The following is a 17,093-nucleotide window of genomic DNA, read 5'->3' on the forward strand; positions in this document are numbered from 1 at the left end:
TTAAAAACGATCTTTGGAGGAGTTTCTGAAGCATTCCTTTAGAATACATGGAGAATTTTTCAAAGCGAATCAATGAAAAAATAACTAAAGAAATCTATGGAGGGTTTTTCGAAGTATCTGGTGAAATATCTAGATGAGTTTCTGAAGAAATCTTTTGAAGAATTTGTGAAAAAATATAAACGAATGTAAAAAAGTCTTTTTAAAACATGCAAGAGAAAACAGATAAGAATTCTTCCTAAAGAATCCTCTGAAACTTTCTGAAAGAAGGTTTGTGAGAAGCAACGTGACCATGGTCAATAACGTCTATGATACGTTACATGCCTCGCTAACATAGGCGTAGCGAGGTGTATACCTAATCTTATAATTCTGAATAAATAAAATTTTCATTTCCTGTTTTTTATCCTTTGAGACCAGACGTGTCTCTATTCGCGATAGCTGAACAACTGGAGTGGGGAAGAATCCCGCGGCTCAACCATTCCAACTAAATAGCAGCCGTGGTCGTTTGTGGTTCAATCGCTGCTGAGACGGGAGCAACTATGGAAGTTTGTTGACCCAGGGATAGCCCCGAATTCGATAACCGAAGTCTGGATGAATGGTAACGAGAAGGCAATGGCTACAATACAGCTATCTCTGGAGGAGATCTAGTACTGCATCATTCTAGATCAAGATAAAACAACGGGGAAATCGACATGGGTAGCGTTGAAGTAGCATCACAACAAGATTTTGCTAGGACAAAAAGTGGCTCTCTTGAAGCAGATCACAAATCACCGCGTTGGAAAAAGTATGGCTGGAGAACATCGAGTCCCCGATGCAAGAATGTCTGAACGTTGCCTTCATCCTTTGCGGGCTACCGAACTCGTTCAACCCCTTGACGACGGCCTTAGAAGCTCGCAATAAAGAAGAATTCACGCTTGAAATGGTGAAGGTGAAGCTCTTTGACGAAGCAGCGCGGAGTATTGTAACTATAGAATCGATTGAGTGGGCACTAAAAAGCTTTGTTCCTTTCAAATCCCCTGGAGCAGATGGGATATATCCTATTTTGCTTCAGAAAGGGTTTGATTATTTCAAACATGTTTTGAAAAAACTACTTGTTTGCAGTTTTGCTACAGGGTATATTCGCAAATTCTGGCGGGATATTACTGTAAAGTTTATTCCGAATGTGAGTCGTGCGCCGTATGAAGAAGCAAAGAGTTTCAGACCTATCAGTTCTTTTCTTCTGAAATGCTTAGAACGTGGAATTGTGGATCATCACATCCGTGATGTTCGTCTGGCCAACGTCCCTCTTCATGTGAACCAACATACCTTCCAATCTGGTAAGTCTACTGTGGCTCTTTTACACAAGGTTTCTTACGATATCGAGAAGGCATTCGCTCAAAATTGTCTCAAAAGCAATCTTCTTTGGGTGTTTACTTAGATATCGATTTCCAATTGCAATTTGGCTCAAAAACCGATAGGTCTCTTCTCGGCATTGCGTCTAGCAGCGAAACTAATGAAACTGAGTGTTTATGGATGGCCCCAAGGGGGAGTCTTGTCACCGCTTTTGTGAAATCTCGCGGCAGATACGCTATTGAGGAAACCTAACAATAGCGGTTTTCCTACTTATGGTTTTGCCGATGACTACCTTACATTGTTAGTTGGTATGTGCATCAGCACCCTTTTCGACCTGATGCAAAGCGCCCTTCAAGTAGTTGATGGTGGTGTCTCCGAGTAAAACATCTATTGATCTTTTCACGGAAAAGCGAAACCGTAGGTAATGGTGTTCGACCTTTACGTCTCTTTGATTCTGAAATCAATGTGACTGAACAGGTAAAGTACGTTGAAGTCATTCTTGATTCCAAGCTTTCCTGGACACCTCATGTTGAGTTCAGAATCAAGAAAGCTTGTATGGCCTTCGGGCAATGCCGGCGAACCTTTGGTACAACTTGGGGTCTTAAACCCAAGTATATCCAATGAATTTACACAACTGTTGTTCGTTCAATATTTGCCTATGGATGTCTTGTGTGGTGGCAAAAGGGCGAAGTGAGAACGGTCCAATCAAAATTAGGCCATCTCCAAAGGATGTGCTTAATGGCGATGTCTGGAGCGTTCTCTTCAACTCCTACGGCAGCGCTCGAAGTTCTCTTTGACGTTGCCCCACTACACATTCATCTCAAACAAAAAGCACTTTCTTGCACTTACCGTCTATGGGTACTCGGTTTACTAGAGGAAACTCCTGTGAACCTCAGTTCAACACACACCTCGTTGTTTCCACTTTTGGTGAATTGCGACAAAGTTGTCCTTGCTCCAAGTGATCTTACAATTGCTTGTAATTTTCCATATAGGACATTTCCCACGAAATTCCCTTCCAGGGAAGGGTGGACATCTCGTAATCTGGAGAGAAGTAGGGTGGGGCGGGGCAAGATGGGTCACCTAAGGATGGATTACCATAACTTTGTAAATACAAATCGTATTGGTTTGTATTCGTCCGCTACTCTTTAATACACTAGTTAGCTATGCTAAAAGTCGATAAAAAGTTCATTAAATACAAAATATGATGTTAAACAAGCAGTTTTAAAAAGTGATCGTTTTTACGCCGTGAAAAAAGGGCGGGGCAAGATGGGTCACCTTTTAAGTAATTCACATTTTCTCAACGAAAAACGTCAAAATATAAGATTTGTTCCGCATTCATATATGCTCCATATCCATACTGAGTAAACAAGAGCTACTAGTAAACATTTTATAAATTTATTTGGAATATAAAAAACTTTACGATTTGAGTGGTTCTAAGGCGACTTGAAAATCGATGTTTTTACTAAAAAAATATCATAATTTTATGTAATAATTTTGAGCGTTCATTCCGCTTGATTGAAGTCATTTATGAGATAGTCTTGTAATAAAAAATAAATAACTTTTGAATGCTCCAAAAATACGTTCAAAATTGAAGGTGACCCATCTTGCCCCGCGACCGTTTATATGGAGATTATATGGAATGTATCGCATAAGAAAAATGGCTAAAAACCATTTTATTTTTTATTTCCAATGAGAGTGAATAATTTTTCAATCAATGCCCCAAACTTTTGTATATTCATGCTGGTCATCTAACAAAATTATAAACATAATCAAATCATGAGTAATGCGCCCGAAAATGGCACTGACCCATCTTGCCCCGCGACCCATCTTGCCCCGCCCCACCCTATTTCAGACGGCATCGTATGTTACACTGATGGCTCCCTTCTCGGAGGTCGAGCAGGTGCTGGTGTTTATTCTTGTGAGCTAAGGCTGCATCAGTCTTATTCATTTGGTAGATACTGCACCGTTTTTCAGGCCGAAATCTTTGCTCTTATGTGCAGAGTGCAATCAGCACTTCAGCATCACGTAATGGGCAAAGTAATATACTTGGTAATATACTTCTGTTCAGATAGCCAGGCTGCTATTAAAGCACTTGATTCGGCCAACTCCAGGTCGAAGATAGTTATCGCTTGTCGAACTCAAATCGAGGAGCTGAATTCAGCAAACGCTGTTAATGGGTATCTGGCTTGTATGGGTATCTGGCTATTCTTCCATCGCTGGAAATGAATTGGCTGATGAGTTAGCTCGCACTGGAGCATCACATGACTTCATAGGCAGTGAGCCAGCTATTCCGGTATCCAAGTGTTGGGTAAAGCTTCAGATTCACACCTGGGCTGCCACTCAACACAGACAATACTGGAATAGTTAGGAGTCATGTCGTCAAACCAAATTGTATTGTACTGAGCCATCTCTAGGGGTGGCGAAGTATCTAACAAATCTGTCTGTGGTACCTTGTGGTATGCACATAATAAATTATTGTATTACTCTATTACGTTTAGCGTGTATGTTTACATTGAGTATCTGTCATATGTGGACATGTTTTTATTGTTGTCTGGAGTGTGAATCATTGTATGTAATATTGAAGTATCGGTAATAAAGTATATGCAAATAATGAATACAGTTGTTGAATAATCATTACAGAGAAAGATTCTCACATTGGCGACGAGAACGGTGAACAGTGCATGTGAAATTAGTTTAATTTTGGTTCGGGAAGTGTTGTCTTTGGAAAAAGAAAGAGATGAGTGGTGTGTGTGGTGCATGCAGAGTGGTGATGACCTCCAGGTGATGACTTGTGATTGAATTTCAACATTGGAATCAAAAAGGTAAATATTGTGTACTAACTGTTCAATATAAATCAAACAATCTATTTGTACCTTCGAATAATGACAATGATCAACCTGTGAGAGATTTTGATGGTGATCGGTATTGTATAGTTCATCAAATCGATGACAATCACTATTGTCAGATAAAGAAATAAAGAACTGTGAAGAAAATCTAAGTTTTGTTGATTGTGATATTGATACTCGTTGAATGGGGTTGTTGTCCTAAATCTAGACTTAAATGCTGAATGATGAATGAAGTATTGATTTGTTAACCGGATGGCCGAGGAAGGCGTAGAGGTGAAACAATATTTTGAAATCAAATTTTGCCGTTGCTGTTAAAAGCCAGTGAAGGCGATGAAAGCCAATGAAGGCGATAAAAGCTAATGAAGGCGACATTCTTGAAATAGCCGTAAAAGGCGGAAAGGATTACAGACAGAAAAGCCGTTGAAGGCGGAAAGACTTTTCGAAAGCAGGAAAAATGTTATAGGCAGAAAAGCCGATTAAGGCGAAAAACTGTCGATGGCGGAAAGATCCGTCGGAGAGTGAAAAGCTGTTGAAGGCGAAAAAAAAACCGTTGAAGGTGGAAATGCCGTTAAAGGCGGTAAGACCTGCAAGGCAGATACAGTCGATTCTTTGTAGAGCCGTATAAGGCGAATTGTGTTATTAAAAATTAAAGTACTAAAATTGCAACAGTGTCGTAAATTTCGTAAGAAACAGATTACCAGCCAACGCAGATTTAAGGGCTGTTTGCAGATCAGAAGGAATTTCTCGGCCTATCTTGATGCATGGGAAATTCCTTGGCTGAATCGCTCAAGAAACCGCGTTTTCTTCGATCGCAGTACGCAGTTGCGAAGAAATGACAGTTCAAATGGCAGTCATCGTAGAAAGTTTCTGCCAGGAATCGTTCTAGAAGTTTCTTGAGCGATTTCTCTTGAACTCGAATCTGGGATTTATAGTTAAATTGAATTATTAAAAATGAAATTTCACACCAATTAAGTGGCAGCTGAGAAGGCGAAAGACAAAACTAAACTTTAGGCTGAGCGTTAGGAACGAATAGTATTTGAATATGTTCCAAATGCGAATATAACTGAGCAGATACTGAGATTGTTGTGGACCCACCTCAGGTGATATATATTGAAGTTATCATTGCTCAGTAAAGTATAATAAGTCTACGAGACGTAAAAAGGGTTGGCCCTTGAAACCAAATTAACATGAAGACATGATTTAACTAATGCTTTGTCCTCTCTTACAAGACTTGAAATGTAACTTCAAGATAATTAACATCAATGTGTGAGAGTAATTAAACTGTCTTGGTAGTTTGCAAGATTGGAAGTCAAAATGACAGTTAAAGCATTCGTTGAAGCTAGACGACATGTTCAGAGCAGTTGCTAACCACTAACCTGTTAAGTATCATGCCAGTCAAATGGCTAGTGAATTGGATATTTAAAAAAAAATCGAACAATAAAAAAATGAAACTTTTCGGCTTAACTAGAAGTCTCAGGAATACGAGTAAAAAGCGCTTTATAACCTATTGAATGCCACTAAATGTTTATGCGATTCAAGTACAGTGAGTTCTTGAGTAATCACTTCTGAAGTCTTTGAATATAAAATGAATCGGGTGTGGTCAGGAGGAGTATTTTGACTTATGATTGCCTAACACTGGATATAGTGCCATTTTTGCTAATGAGTGGGCCATCTTGCCAAGAACTGTGGTACAAGTTAGAGAACAAGGTACAGCAGTACGCTCAACAACAAATTCTGCACAATAATTTCCTTACAGGAAGAGACAAATTTTGATCAGTTGAAGAAGTATTGAAACTATTATTGAGGAGAATAACGTACAGTATATCAAAAGCACAAGATATTGGAATAATAAAAGATAATCATTTCTGTAACTACAGGAATAGATAAATCTAATGAAAGCTGGATTATGAGGTTTGTTTTTCAGTCGAGCTTATTAATGCAAACAGGTGCCATTTACTAACATGTTACCTTGTTTGAATTATTAGATTTCATACACTGAAAAAAACTGCAAATATTGTATGCATGTGTCGCACACATAGATTTTTGCAATTTGTCATAGATAACCCCTTTCATGTGTAGATACACATAGTTTATATAAGGTCCATCGATTTTATGGGTGATCCAGCGTTGAAAACGAGTACGTGTGTACAAATAAAATTTATATATTAAATCCATCGATTTTTACCAATAAAAATGTGTGCACATGTAAGTGATATTTGTGTTAATAAGTTCATTGAAAATTTGAATAAAAATGTGCTTTAAATAGTTTCAGTATATAGAATTGAATCGTAGAGGCAAGCGTAAGGGCCATAATGACACAGACAATCACGGTCATTGTGCACTACGTCAGACTTGTAAGCGTTAACAAAAAAAAAAAAATGAGGATGTATTTCATCGAAAAGATGTGAAATAAGTGATATGATAGACAGATGAGTGGGCTTTGCAATAATGCAAAATATTCTAGTCCGATCCAACGAACTGAGAATATTATCAATATGATGAGCATATGTAGAAAATCAGAGTTACTTAAAGATAAAAAGTTCTAAATTTTGACGGTACATTAAATGCGAATAATTTGGAAAAGGCTTGTTGAAATAGCTTCATTAGTTATCTAGAGTGAGAACATAACATGTTGAGGGGCTTTTGCAATATTTTGGAGGTACACCATGAAAATAAGTCCTACAGTTCAGAACCCAAAAGAGCGACATCAAAGGAACAAATTTTTGGTTTTGTAATGTTAAAATAGGTTTGATTAAGCACGAATCACCAGTTAATGCGGGAAAATATGTATCGTAGAATGTAAACCTATTGAACGACCAAACCGTAAAAATAAACTCATTCAGTTTGAAAGGTAAATGGTAAATCATGAGAATTCCGAAATTATCGGAAACATGATTCCTAAAAACGTGGACACCTATATAAGTGAACCGTCGAAAAGTGCTCCAATAAGATCGATTTATTTTGTTATCTGGAGAAAATTGCTTTGTATATAATAATTGGCTACTATCATTACGTTTTCGGTTGGAAGCCGAAGTGACTGGCGGTGCGAAAATTGATCTATAGCCGACTTATAAACATAGCAACTCGATTCAGATTAGTGTTAATTTCAGCTCTTAAGTAGCCTAATGATGCGCAATACCAGCAACCGGTGCGCTAGTGCGGGTGCGAGTTTTGTGAACAATATGTATTAAATATAATTCAAAAACAGGATATTTTTTTTAAGTTTTCAAATTACTAGCTAAAACTAGTATTACAAATATTGCTTTGGACGTTTTTCGAAATCCTGATTTGATTTAATAAAAAGTATCAATCCCTTCGATATTTAGAAAATAAAATCTGTAAAGCCAAACTTCTGAATATATTCTGAATAAGAAACGAGTTCCAGCGAAGTTCGCTAAAAAAAACATAAAATGAAATAGTGTTTGTATGACACTTGGACAGTTTGGATCGAAAACAAGTTAATGGATATTGATAATATTTCCACTGTAACATTCGTGCAGTGCTCCGACATATTAGTTAAAAAAATGTCTGAATAACTATCTGAATATACATACCTTTTGTATGAGATTCTTCTATGAAAGGACATGTCAAAAAAAATCAGTGGGCAATATACAATGTTTGCATGCTAGCTGTCATTGAAAACATTTGAGAAGAGGAAAGCAATTCAATTAATTCATCAGCAAAGGTAATATTTAGCTTGACACTCAGTATTAAAAATATTTTGGGATTTGGGAAAATACTTGGGTCAAAATAATATTTCTTTTTAGGTACAACCATAAGTAACGGCCAAGTAATTTACCAAAATGCCGAGCAGAGATGGATGACCAAATGGATGACTGTACTACTAATTCTGATGTGAGACTGAAGCGAGACGTTCATAAACTGAGGAGACTATAAGCGAAAACAACGTGGAGTGGCCCTGCTGCGGATCTGGAGAAAAAAACGAGATGTGGTACCTTGTGGTATGCACATAATAAATTATTGTATTACTCTATTACGTTTAGCGTGTATGTTTACATTGAGTATCTGTCATATGTGGACATGTTTTTATTGTTGTCTGGAGTGTGAATCATTGTATGTAATATTGAAGTATCGGTAATAAAGTATATGCAAATAATGAATACAGTTGTTGAATAATCATTACAGAGAAAGATTCTCACACTGTCAAAGCAGAATTGCAGCATGCTGGTCAAAGCATTGACTGGCCACTGCCGACTCAGTTTTCATATGGCGAATATTCAGTAAGCTGATTTATTTGCCTGTGATAGCTGTGAATTCGATTATGGAACTTCGTATCATTTAATATGTAACTTTCCAGTTTTTGCGCAACTGCGTTTCCGAGTACTCGGAAAACACTAATTAAGTGAAACTGACTTCAGAAACCTGAATCTTCAGGACGTTCTGTTGTTCTTGACCCGTTGTGGTAAAGAGCTATAGGCTCTTTTTACGCTTTATGCGTTATCGCAGTGCCCTTCTCAGGGCGCTGTTTGAACCCATTGTGGTACGCTTATGCGTTATTACAGTGTCCTTTTCAGGACGCTATGTGAACCCATTGTGGTACGCTTTTGCGTGTATGACGATCCTATTCCCTTACCTGTCCTTTCCCCTGTCCTATCCTTTTTCCTTCCCTTCTCCGTCAGGTAAATGATGAATAGGCTCGTGTTCATGGTGATGGCACAAATTTCCCAAATGGAGGAGAACGTGTCTCTGGAGCCGACACTGATACCTGAAGCCCCAACAGAAGCAGAAGAAATTTCAAATGAAGATGGTCAAGCTTACATTTGTTGGCTACGCGGCGGAAAGCAAGGCATGCTGATGTTTGAATAGGCGCAGTATCATAACGTCCGAGGCCATAATGTCCCAGGGCTTTATGGCGCATTTTTCCGGGGCATAACGTCCGAACGTGATGATACGCCACGAAGTCCAAGGAAAGAAGGCACATAGGATATTATGACGCATCCAAACTTTTGGACATTATTTCGCAAAAAAACGCGACTTAGCGACCGGGACTGTATGGCCTCGGACGTTGTGATCCGGCCCCGTTTGAATACCAAAACCGGGGAAGCCTAGGGGGAAGCCAACATTAGCTGAGATGCCATATAGATTCACGGAATTATGTTTGCAATTTCTGAAGGAATTCCTAGTGGAGCTTTCAGAACAATCCATGAAGAGAATTTCGGAATGAATCCACAGAAGAGTTTTTGAAAGAATGTATTCGTATACGTAAAGAAATTATTGGATTTTTTTTTCTGAAAACCTCCCGGATAGAGGTGTGCGCCGATTTTAAATCTGTCGGCGGCGGCGTTTTGCACTTTTTTGGCCGGCGGCGGCGGCGTGGTCGGCGTGACGCCGAATGAATTTTCGGCGGCGGCGGCGGCGGCGTGAAACGGCGTGGCCATATATTTTTTTTTGTAAACTCCGTAAATCAATATCAGTGTTTTATTTTTAAGTAACTCATCATGTTGAAGATGCAATGGCATAGTAATAGTGTAATTTAATAGTGTAAGTTATTTTTTTTTTCATATGTTTTTTTTTAATTTATTGAAATAATTGATTGTTATGGTGAATCATCACCTGCCCAAAAAAATATCCAGAATGACCTTCTAAAGGAATTTTCAGAAGAAATTCTAGAGGAATTCCCGGTAGAATTATGCCTCGGAGGAACTCGTAGAGGCATTCCTCTAGGTACACCTAAAGGAATTCCCGGATGAACTTTTAGAGGGACGTTTGAGAAAACTCCTGGAAGAATTCCGGAAACAAATCTTAGAAGAACTCTTAGAGAATTGTCGGAGAAACTCTTACAGGAATTTCCGAAGGAATGCTTAGGGGAATTACCGGTGAAAGTTATAGATGAATTCTCGGAGGAAATTCTGGGCATTCCTTGTGCAAATCCCAGAAATATGTCTAGAGCAACTAGTAAAATAGTTGCCGGAGGAGTTTTCGGAGGAACTCCTAGAGAAATGGCCGAAGACATTCGAAAAGGAATTCAAGGAGCAACGCGTAGAGAAATTACCAGAAGTATTCATCAATAGATGAGTTCCCGGATGAACTCTTAATGGATTTCCCGGAAGAATTTCTTGAGGAATTCCCAGCCGGATTTCTAGAGCAACTCCCGATGGAACTCCTAAAAGAATTCTCAAGAAATTCGTGAAGAAATTCCCGGAAGAACTCGTAGAGAAATTCCCGGACACAAATACTTCTAGATGCTTCTAGAGAAATTCCTGGGAGAACTCCTAGGGGAACGTTCGGGGAAACACCTAGATGTATTCCCGGAACTTTAGAGGAATTTCCGGAAGAACTTCTAGACTAGAGGAACTTTCGGGAGAATTCTTAAAGGAACTCCTGGCATACCCAGTCCAAGTTCTAGAAAAAAACTTAAAGAGCAACTTGTAGTGAAATTGCCTGGGGAACTTCTTCCTGGTAAACCCGCAAGGTGTTTCCGAAGATATTCGAATTCCCGGAAGAACTTCTAGAGGAATTCCCGGAAGAACTATTAGAGAAAGTCACGGTGAAACTCTTTGTGTAATTCTCAGAAAAATCGATAAGGTATCCTCGAAGGACCTCATAGAGGAATTGCCGAAAGAATTCCTAGAGAAAATCCTAGAGAAATTCCCACAGGAACTTCTAGAGGAATGTTCGGAGAAACTTCTGGAAAAATTTCCGGAAGAACTCTTAAAGAAACTTCTGGAAGAATTCCAGGAGGAACTGCTACAGAACTCCCAGAAGAATCCCCGGAAAAACTCCTAGAGAAATTACAAGAGAAACTTCTAGAGGAATTATCGGAGGAAACTTCTGGTCTTTGCATTGCAATTTCTATGAACTCTTAATTGAATTCCCGTAGAAATTTGTTAAGGAATTCTTGGATGAACTCGTTGAAGAACTCGTGGAGGAATTCCTGGAGATGCTCCTAGAGGCATTGGCTGATGATCTCCTAAAGGAATTCCCAGGGAAAACTTCTAGACTTCTAGATGAATTCCTGGAGGATCTCCTTAAAGAATACACGGAATTATTCTTAGAGGAATTTCTAGAGGAAGTACTACAAAAAGTCCCAGTGAAACTAGAGGATGTCACGGAGGAAACCCTCGAATTTCCCGAAGGGCCTTTTAGAGTTCCCGAAGGAACTCTTAGCGAAATTCTTGGCGAAACTGCTGGAAGAATCCTCAAAAGAGTTGCTGGAGAAATTACATCTCTTCTGGAGATGAACACGACAAAAACATTTTTCCAGAATCACTAGCATTTTATTAAATCTTCGGAATCCCCAGATTCTTTCTTCACTCATCAGCCGGTATCTTTGTGAACTCGATTTAATTCAAAGGACAAACTCTTTCATTTTTTTACAACTGTTATAAATTTGGACCAAAAAAATTGACCACCGCTGAAAACGACCTTACAAATGCTATGCAGATGACTCCAATGAATTGCTTGAAATATTGTAATGAAATATATCAATTCGGCGAAACTCGTTGGATAAATGTACTACTCGTGCTGAAAAAAATCATCATTTTGCAATTTGTTGCATAAATAACTATTATCAATGCGTTTTTGAGATCGGCGTAGAAAATTGGAGTTCGGCGGCGTAAGCGGCGGCGCGCCGAAAAATAATCGGCGGCGGCGGCGTGAACCGAGAATCGGCGGCGGCGTCGGCGTGGCGCGGCGGCGCACACCTCTACTCCCGGAAGAATTTCTGAAAGATTTTCAAAAAGAATATTCTGAAAAACATCTAATTTTTGGAGGAATTATTACACAAATCTCTAGAAAGAAGCCAGGAAGATTTTGAAGCGATCCCATGAGGAATTTCAGAAAAAAATCACGAAATATTTTTTCAATCAATCTATACAAGTTGTTCTATTCAAACTCTTTTAGAAAATTTCTTATAAAATTTCTAGTGAAATTTCTGAATTCATGGAGGAATTTTTGAAAAAAAAAATCCTGACTGAAATTCACACAGAAATTTCTTTGCAATCCCCAAAGGAATGCCGTAAAGAATTTTCGGAAGTTTTTTTTTTCTATGAAAAACTTTATATATTCCTAAAGGATTTTCTGAAGTGAGTGGGTGAGTATAAAACTGTCCAGAAGATTTTTTGTGGAAATTCTTAGACGAATCTCATGAAGAAACCCAGCAGGAATTTTCGAAGCAATCCATGCATTTTTTTTAAAAGAAATCTGGAAAATTTCCGAAGGAAGCACTAGTGGAATTTCCGGAGAAATCCCTGGAAGAATTTCAGACGAAATCTAAAGTGCATTAACCCTTCAGCGCGCGCGCTGTTGTAAAATGTACAACACTACCAAAAAACCACACTCTTCGTAAATAGCGCGAGCGTGGTGCAGTTTCAGCTGCTTGAGGGCGCGCGTCCTGAAAGGTTAAAAAGGAATGAAGGAATCCCTGGACAAACTATTGTGAAAATCCCTGAAGGAATTCCTGAGGAGGCTTTTTCGAAACAATTCATGCAAGGTTTCTTAAACAATATGACACATTCGGTTTAATACTAGAATTGTAGTTATGAGCTGAAGGTTTGTATAGTGAGAAGGTGAATTCTCCGTTTCTGCAATGAAATGTTGTGAAAAGCGTGGGTATTATGATTCCTTGCCTAATGCTGTTTGAGCAAAACTTTGAAAAACTATGTTGTTTATGTTGCAAGAAATAAAGAAAACAACAACACTGGTGCCCAAAGTTTTGCTCAAACAACATTACATTAGGCAAGGAACCATAATACCCACGCTTTTTGCACCATTTCATTGCAGAAACGGAGAATTCACCTTCTCACCATACAAAAATTCAGCTCATTACTACAAATCTAGTATTTCCTGATTGTGTCCTATTATTTCATAATTTTCCAATAATCGAGAAATTCTTGATGATTTTTTGATAGAATAAGTATCAGAAGTACTACTAAATTCCGTGGACGAGATTGCGAAGAAATGCTTGGAAGAACTTCTGAAGCAATCCAAATGAGATTTTCAGAAGAGAATTAACTCTCAAAGTTTCCGGAGGAATCACCAGTTGAGTTTCTGAATATATCCCCTAATGAAATTCTGAAGCAATCAATCCCTGAAAAGAAATCGTATGCATTCTTTGGCAATACGCGAAGGAAATCCTTGCAGAAATTTCCTAAGGATCCCTAGTGTAATTTCTGAAATATTTTTTGAAAGACTTGGCCAAATTTGAAATTGCATTTTTTTGGCAATAATTATCAGGTGCACCACGTAGCATGATATTTAGAAAAAGTGCACCGCGACCCAAAGGTTTTGAAAAAAAATGGTTTAGTGGATCAGGGATATAGTCCTGCCTCCTTCGTTGTTGAAGGTGGTTTAGAGTTAAGTGAGCCTTCCGCTCAGAGAGTGTAGAATTAGCATCGAAGTTAAAATACACAAAAATAAAAACTAAAAAAAACCTTCCGCTCAGGTGTGTCATGAGCAAATTATCTCCCTAGCATTGCATTGCTTCGAAAAAAAGACACAGGATGCAAAAATAACAGTTACTCCACAGACAAACAGACGTCTCACTCTACCCACTTCCCATCATTTCTTTTTTTAACGGACTATTCAAATATTCTGTAGTTCGCAAATGTCTCGCTCATGGCGCTCGCATCGTTTTTGCTTCTGTTTGACATTTGCTCACTACCGCCATCTACTCAGTGAGTTTGCGAAACACAGCGTAATTAGCATTGGGCGTTTATACTTTTGTGACGATGACTTTAGTTGCACTTTGTTCCAAGTGATACGTCTGTTTGTCTGTGGTTACTTTATATCTATAGAATATATATATTTCTAGTTTTGAGTGCACATTATAGAGGGACAACTCGTGATAAAAAACATCGTATTTTTGCAACTCGTTAAATTTGATTGATTTGTCTTTGAGACTTTCAGCCCTTGGCTGGTTCGTCTCTGTCCTAAAAACTCGTTAAATCTATTTTCACATGCAAGCAAACGAGAACAACCCAACATGAACATGGATCCTATCAACTCAAAATTAATTTCATGCAGGCAACATCAAAGTTGGGTTGATTGAACTCACTTTTGAGTATTTTCGTTGCTCCGTGTTTACAGGGATGAAAGCAAATCGACGTCAACGTCGATTTTGATGTTTCTCCCGTTTCTCCTTTTTGTTTTTTATTCAATCATTCTCAAAAATGGCTATTCCATGTCACACAAAAATTAATAACATTCGCCAAATTTTTAAACTGCTCGTGCGATTACATTGGTGAAATTTCAATACATGTTGATGTTATCAAAGGATGTAAGTTAAGGCCGAAATTATTGCAAGCTGCACCAGTTAATTTTATATCCAAGAAGTGCCGTAGAGCTGGGCCGATTATGCAGCTCTAAAACATTTCTGTGTTATGAAGTTTGGGCGTGAACTGAATAATATTTTTGTCGGGTTGAAGAGAAGAATTTTTCAACAGCATAAACGGATATCCCGTTCTAAACACGAACTGTAAGTTATCTTTGAAACACACTTTATTATAGAACTCAAAAGCTTTCATGCCTTTTTCCGTAGATAGTTTTATGTGGTGGCGAACACAAGATAAAGGATGGAAAAGACTTGCAATTTTTGCGCTTACCAAGATGAAAGCGTCTTCGAACTCGAGAAAGATTATTACACGGACAAGTTATCCACTATACGCATAGCGGCAAGGCATTTGTGGTTTACGGTAAGTCCCAGAATGTTCAGTATCTTTAAATCCGCCTTCAGGAACGTTGATGCTTCTGAGCTTCTCAACAACTTTGCTGAAGATAAAGTTTTAATGAAAAATGTTTCTTTGGACATTTCATTCAACATTCAAAATTGCGCGCGTTGGGAGATTAAGATAGTCAAGACTATCACTGTTACCCCGTTTTACGATACTTTGTACTTCTTTGTACTTCCAAATTCGATCTCTCACTAATCAATATTTCAGCACGACGAGCTAAAATCATTCTACATTTGCAATACCTGTCGGAGCAAGCTTCTGGAGTTTCATCACTTTTACTGCCAAGTTAGAAAGCTCTACTCTGCAAAACCAGTAGTAGAAAAAAGCAAATCGGAATCCGTTCCAATAACTACCACAGATGAGATTGAGCTTAAACCAGCTGTTGTAGAACCAGGACCAGTGGAAGACGACGTGGAAAATCTTTCCAATGATCACGATCAAGAATCAATGGATGCAACAGAAAGCGGTAATCATTCCAACGAAAAGCTTTCCAAAGATCCACCAAGAGAGATAGAATACCTCCCAATAATCACCGATGAAGACATTCGCATCTTCTGTCAAATGGCATGTCACATCTGCTCGGAAGAATTCGATTACTTCGAAGATCTCAAGCATCATTGCGCCCAAGAACACGACACGAAGTGCTACGTGCACTGCTGTAACAGTCGCTTAGATGCATTACACAAGGTTAAGGATCACATACTTATTCATCTCAAGCCAGACACTTTTCGATGCAACAAGTGCGACAAAAATTTCACTACAAAAACTAGCCTAACCCGACACTTGAAGACTGCTAGTCACCTTTCCGCAAACGATCAGGTTTTCGAATGTAACCTGTGCTCCAAAAAGTATCCCGGGCAGCAAATGCTAGACGATCACATGCAGTCTCACCAGAATGAAACCACCATTCACAAATGCACCCAATGCCCGAAAGAATTCCCTTCATTTGAAAAGCTTGCCTTTCACACTGGAGTTGTTCACAATACCAACGAAATGTCGCAACATTGTAAGATTTGTAATAAACTGTTCGATAATGTGGAAACCTTCAACGCCCATCGAGGTACGAACTTATGTGTCGATCCACAACTAGCTGACGCTGTGAGAGTGGGGCGGATAAGTGTACGAAAGTGTATGCTTTGCGAAAAAACTTTCCAACGGAAGCGGACATACAGGGAGCACATGGCACTCCATGCCGGAGAACTTGCGTTCTCGTGCGATTTCTGCGATAGATCGTACAAAAACGAGACCTCGATGTATTTGCATCGGAAGCGAAAGCACCCCGAAGAGTATAAAAGGATGAAGATGGCGCAGGTGCCCGGGTGATTCTTTACTGGAGATTGTCTTATTTATAAATAAAACCATGAGCTTTATTAGTTCTGTTCCATGCCTCTAATGATCCGAAACACCAAAATTTATTAGGGGTTAACTTTTGGTAATTCCACTTCCTAAGCCGTTAGTACACAGAGTAAAATATTTGTCCAAAAGGAAACCAATGCTCAAACATCTTGTTTGACTCGATCAAATTTCCACTAGTCTCAAACTGATGTTCTTTCCTGAGTTGTTTATTTTCTTGTCAAATATTTGACCCTTCAAAGCCTCCAGCAGTCGCGTCTTCGAACAACCTCAGCGACACCACGCTCAGCTCAGACTGTGTACCACAAGCGTGTTTTTTGCATGGTGCGCGTTAGCGTTGGGCAATTTTGAACCGATGGTTTATATAATCTTGGATTAACTAAATCGATGCATACCTGTATATCTCAGGTTTCTTGGGCAATTCCTTCCAGAAGTCTAAGTGAATCTTACTCAGGATTCTGGAGGAGTCCTACTTATCCTGCTTATGGTCTAGGGTCCCTTTCAGGGAATCCCTCTCAGGATTCTAGATGAATTTCTCTTAATAATGCGGAAGATCGCTCTCAGGGTTCTGGGGCAATCTCTTTCAGGACACTAATGGGATGTCTTTCATTACTGCAGGAGAAATTCTCTCAGGATTCTAGGAGAATTCCTCTCAAGACTCTAGGAGCATCCCTCTCAGGATTCTGGAAGATTCCGCCAGGCAGTACTGGGGATATCCGTCTAAGCATTCTGGGAGAATCCCAAGGAAAAACTTCTGTCAGGATTCTAGTGCAATCCGTCACAGGATTTAGGGAGAATTCATTTCGGGAATTTGGAAAAATCCCTCAGGATACTGGATGAATTCCTCTAAGGGAACGCTCAAAAATTACGTCCA

The 17,093-nt window shown here is 39.0% G+C and overlaps 2 protein-coding genes and 1 long non-coding RNA gene across 6 annotated transcripts in view; 2 read left to right on the forward strand and 1 right to left on the reverse strand.

Moving 5' to 3' along the window:
- LOC109399098 (glucose-6-phosphate 1-dehydrogenase) overlaps positions 1–17,093 on the reverse strand; it is a 92,057-nt gene that overhangs the window by 30,296 nt on the left and 44,668 nt on the right. The window lies entirely within an intron of this gene.
- Positions 3,767–8,300, forward strand: LOC134289640 (uncharacterized). Its single transcript, XR_009998595.1, has 2 exons — positions 3,767–4,151; positions 7,943–8,300. It is a non-coding gene; the product is annotated as an uncharacterized LOC134289640 (long non-coding RNA).
- Positions 14,427–16,236, forward strand: LOC109399115 (zinc finger protein 808). 2 transcript variants are annotated; one of them, XM_019672083.3, is made up of 3 exons: positions 14,427–14,610; positions 14,674–14,827; positions 15,074–16,236. In XM_019672083.3, exons 2-3 carry the CDS (start codon positions 14,708–14,710, stop codon positions 16,187–16,189), a joined length of 1,236 nt encoding a protein of 411 aa, XP_019527628.3. In that variant the 5' UTR covers positions 14,427–14,610; positions 14,674–14,707; the 3' UTR covers positions 16,190–16,236. The 2 variants fall into 2 exon arrangements, with proteins under 2 accessions (XP_019527628.3, XP_029731138.2); XM_029875278.2 differs by having other exon boundaries at positions 14,678–14,827.

Source organism: Aedes albopictus, chromosome 3, assembly GCF_035046485.1.
Source record: "Aedes albopictus strain Foshan chromosome 3, AalbF5, whole genome shotgun sequence".
NCBI lineage: Eukaryota > Metazoa > Arthropoda > Insecta > Diptera > Culicidae > Aedes > Aedes albopictus.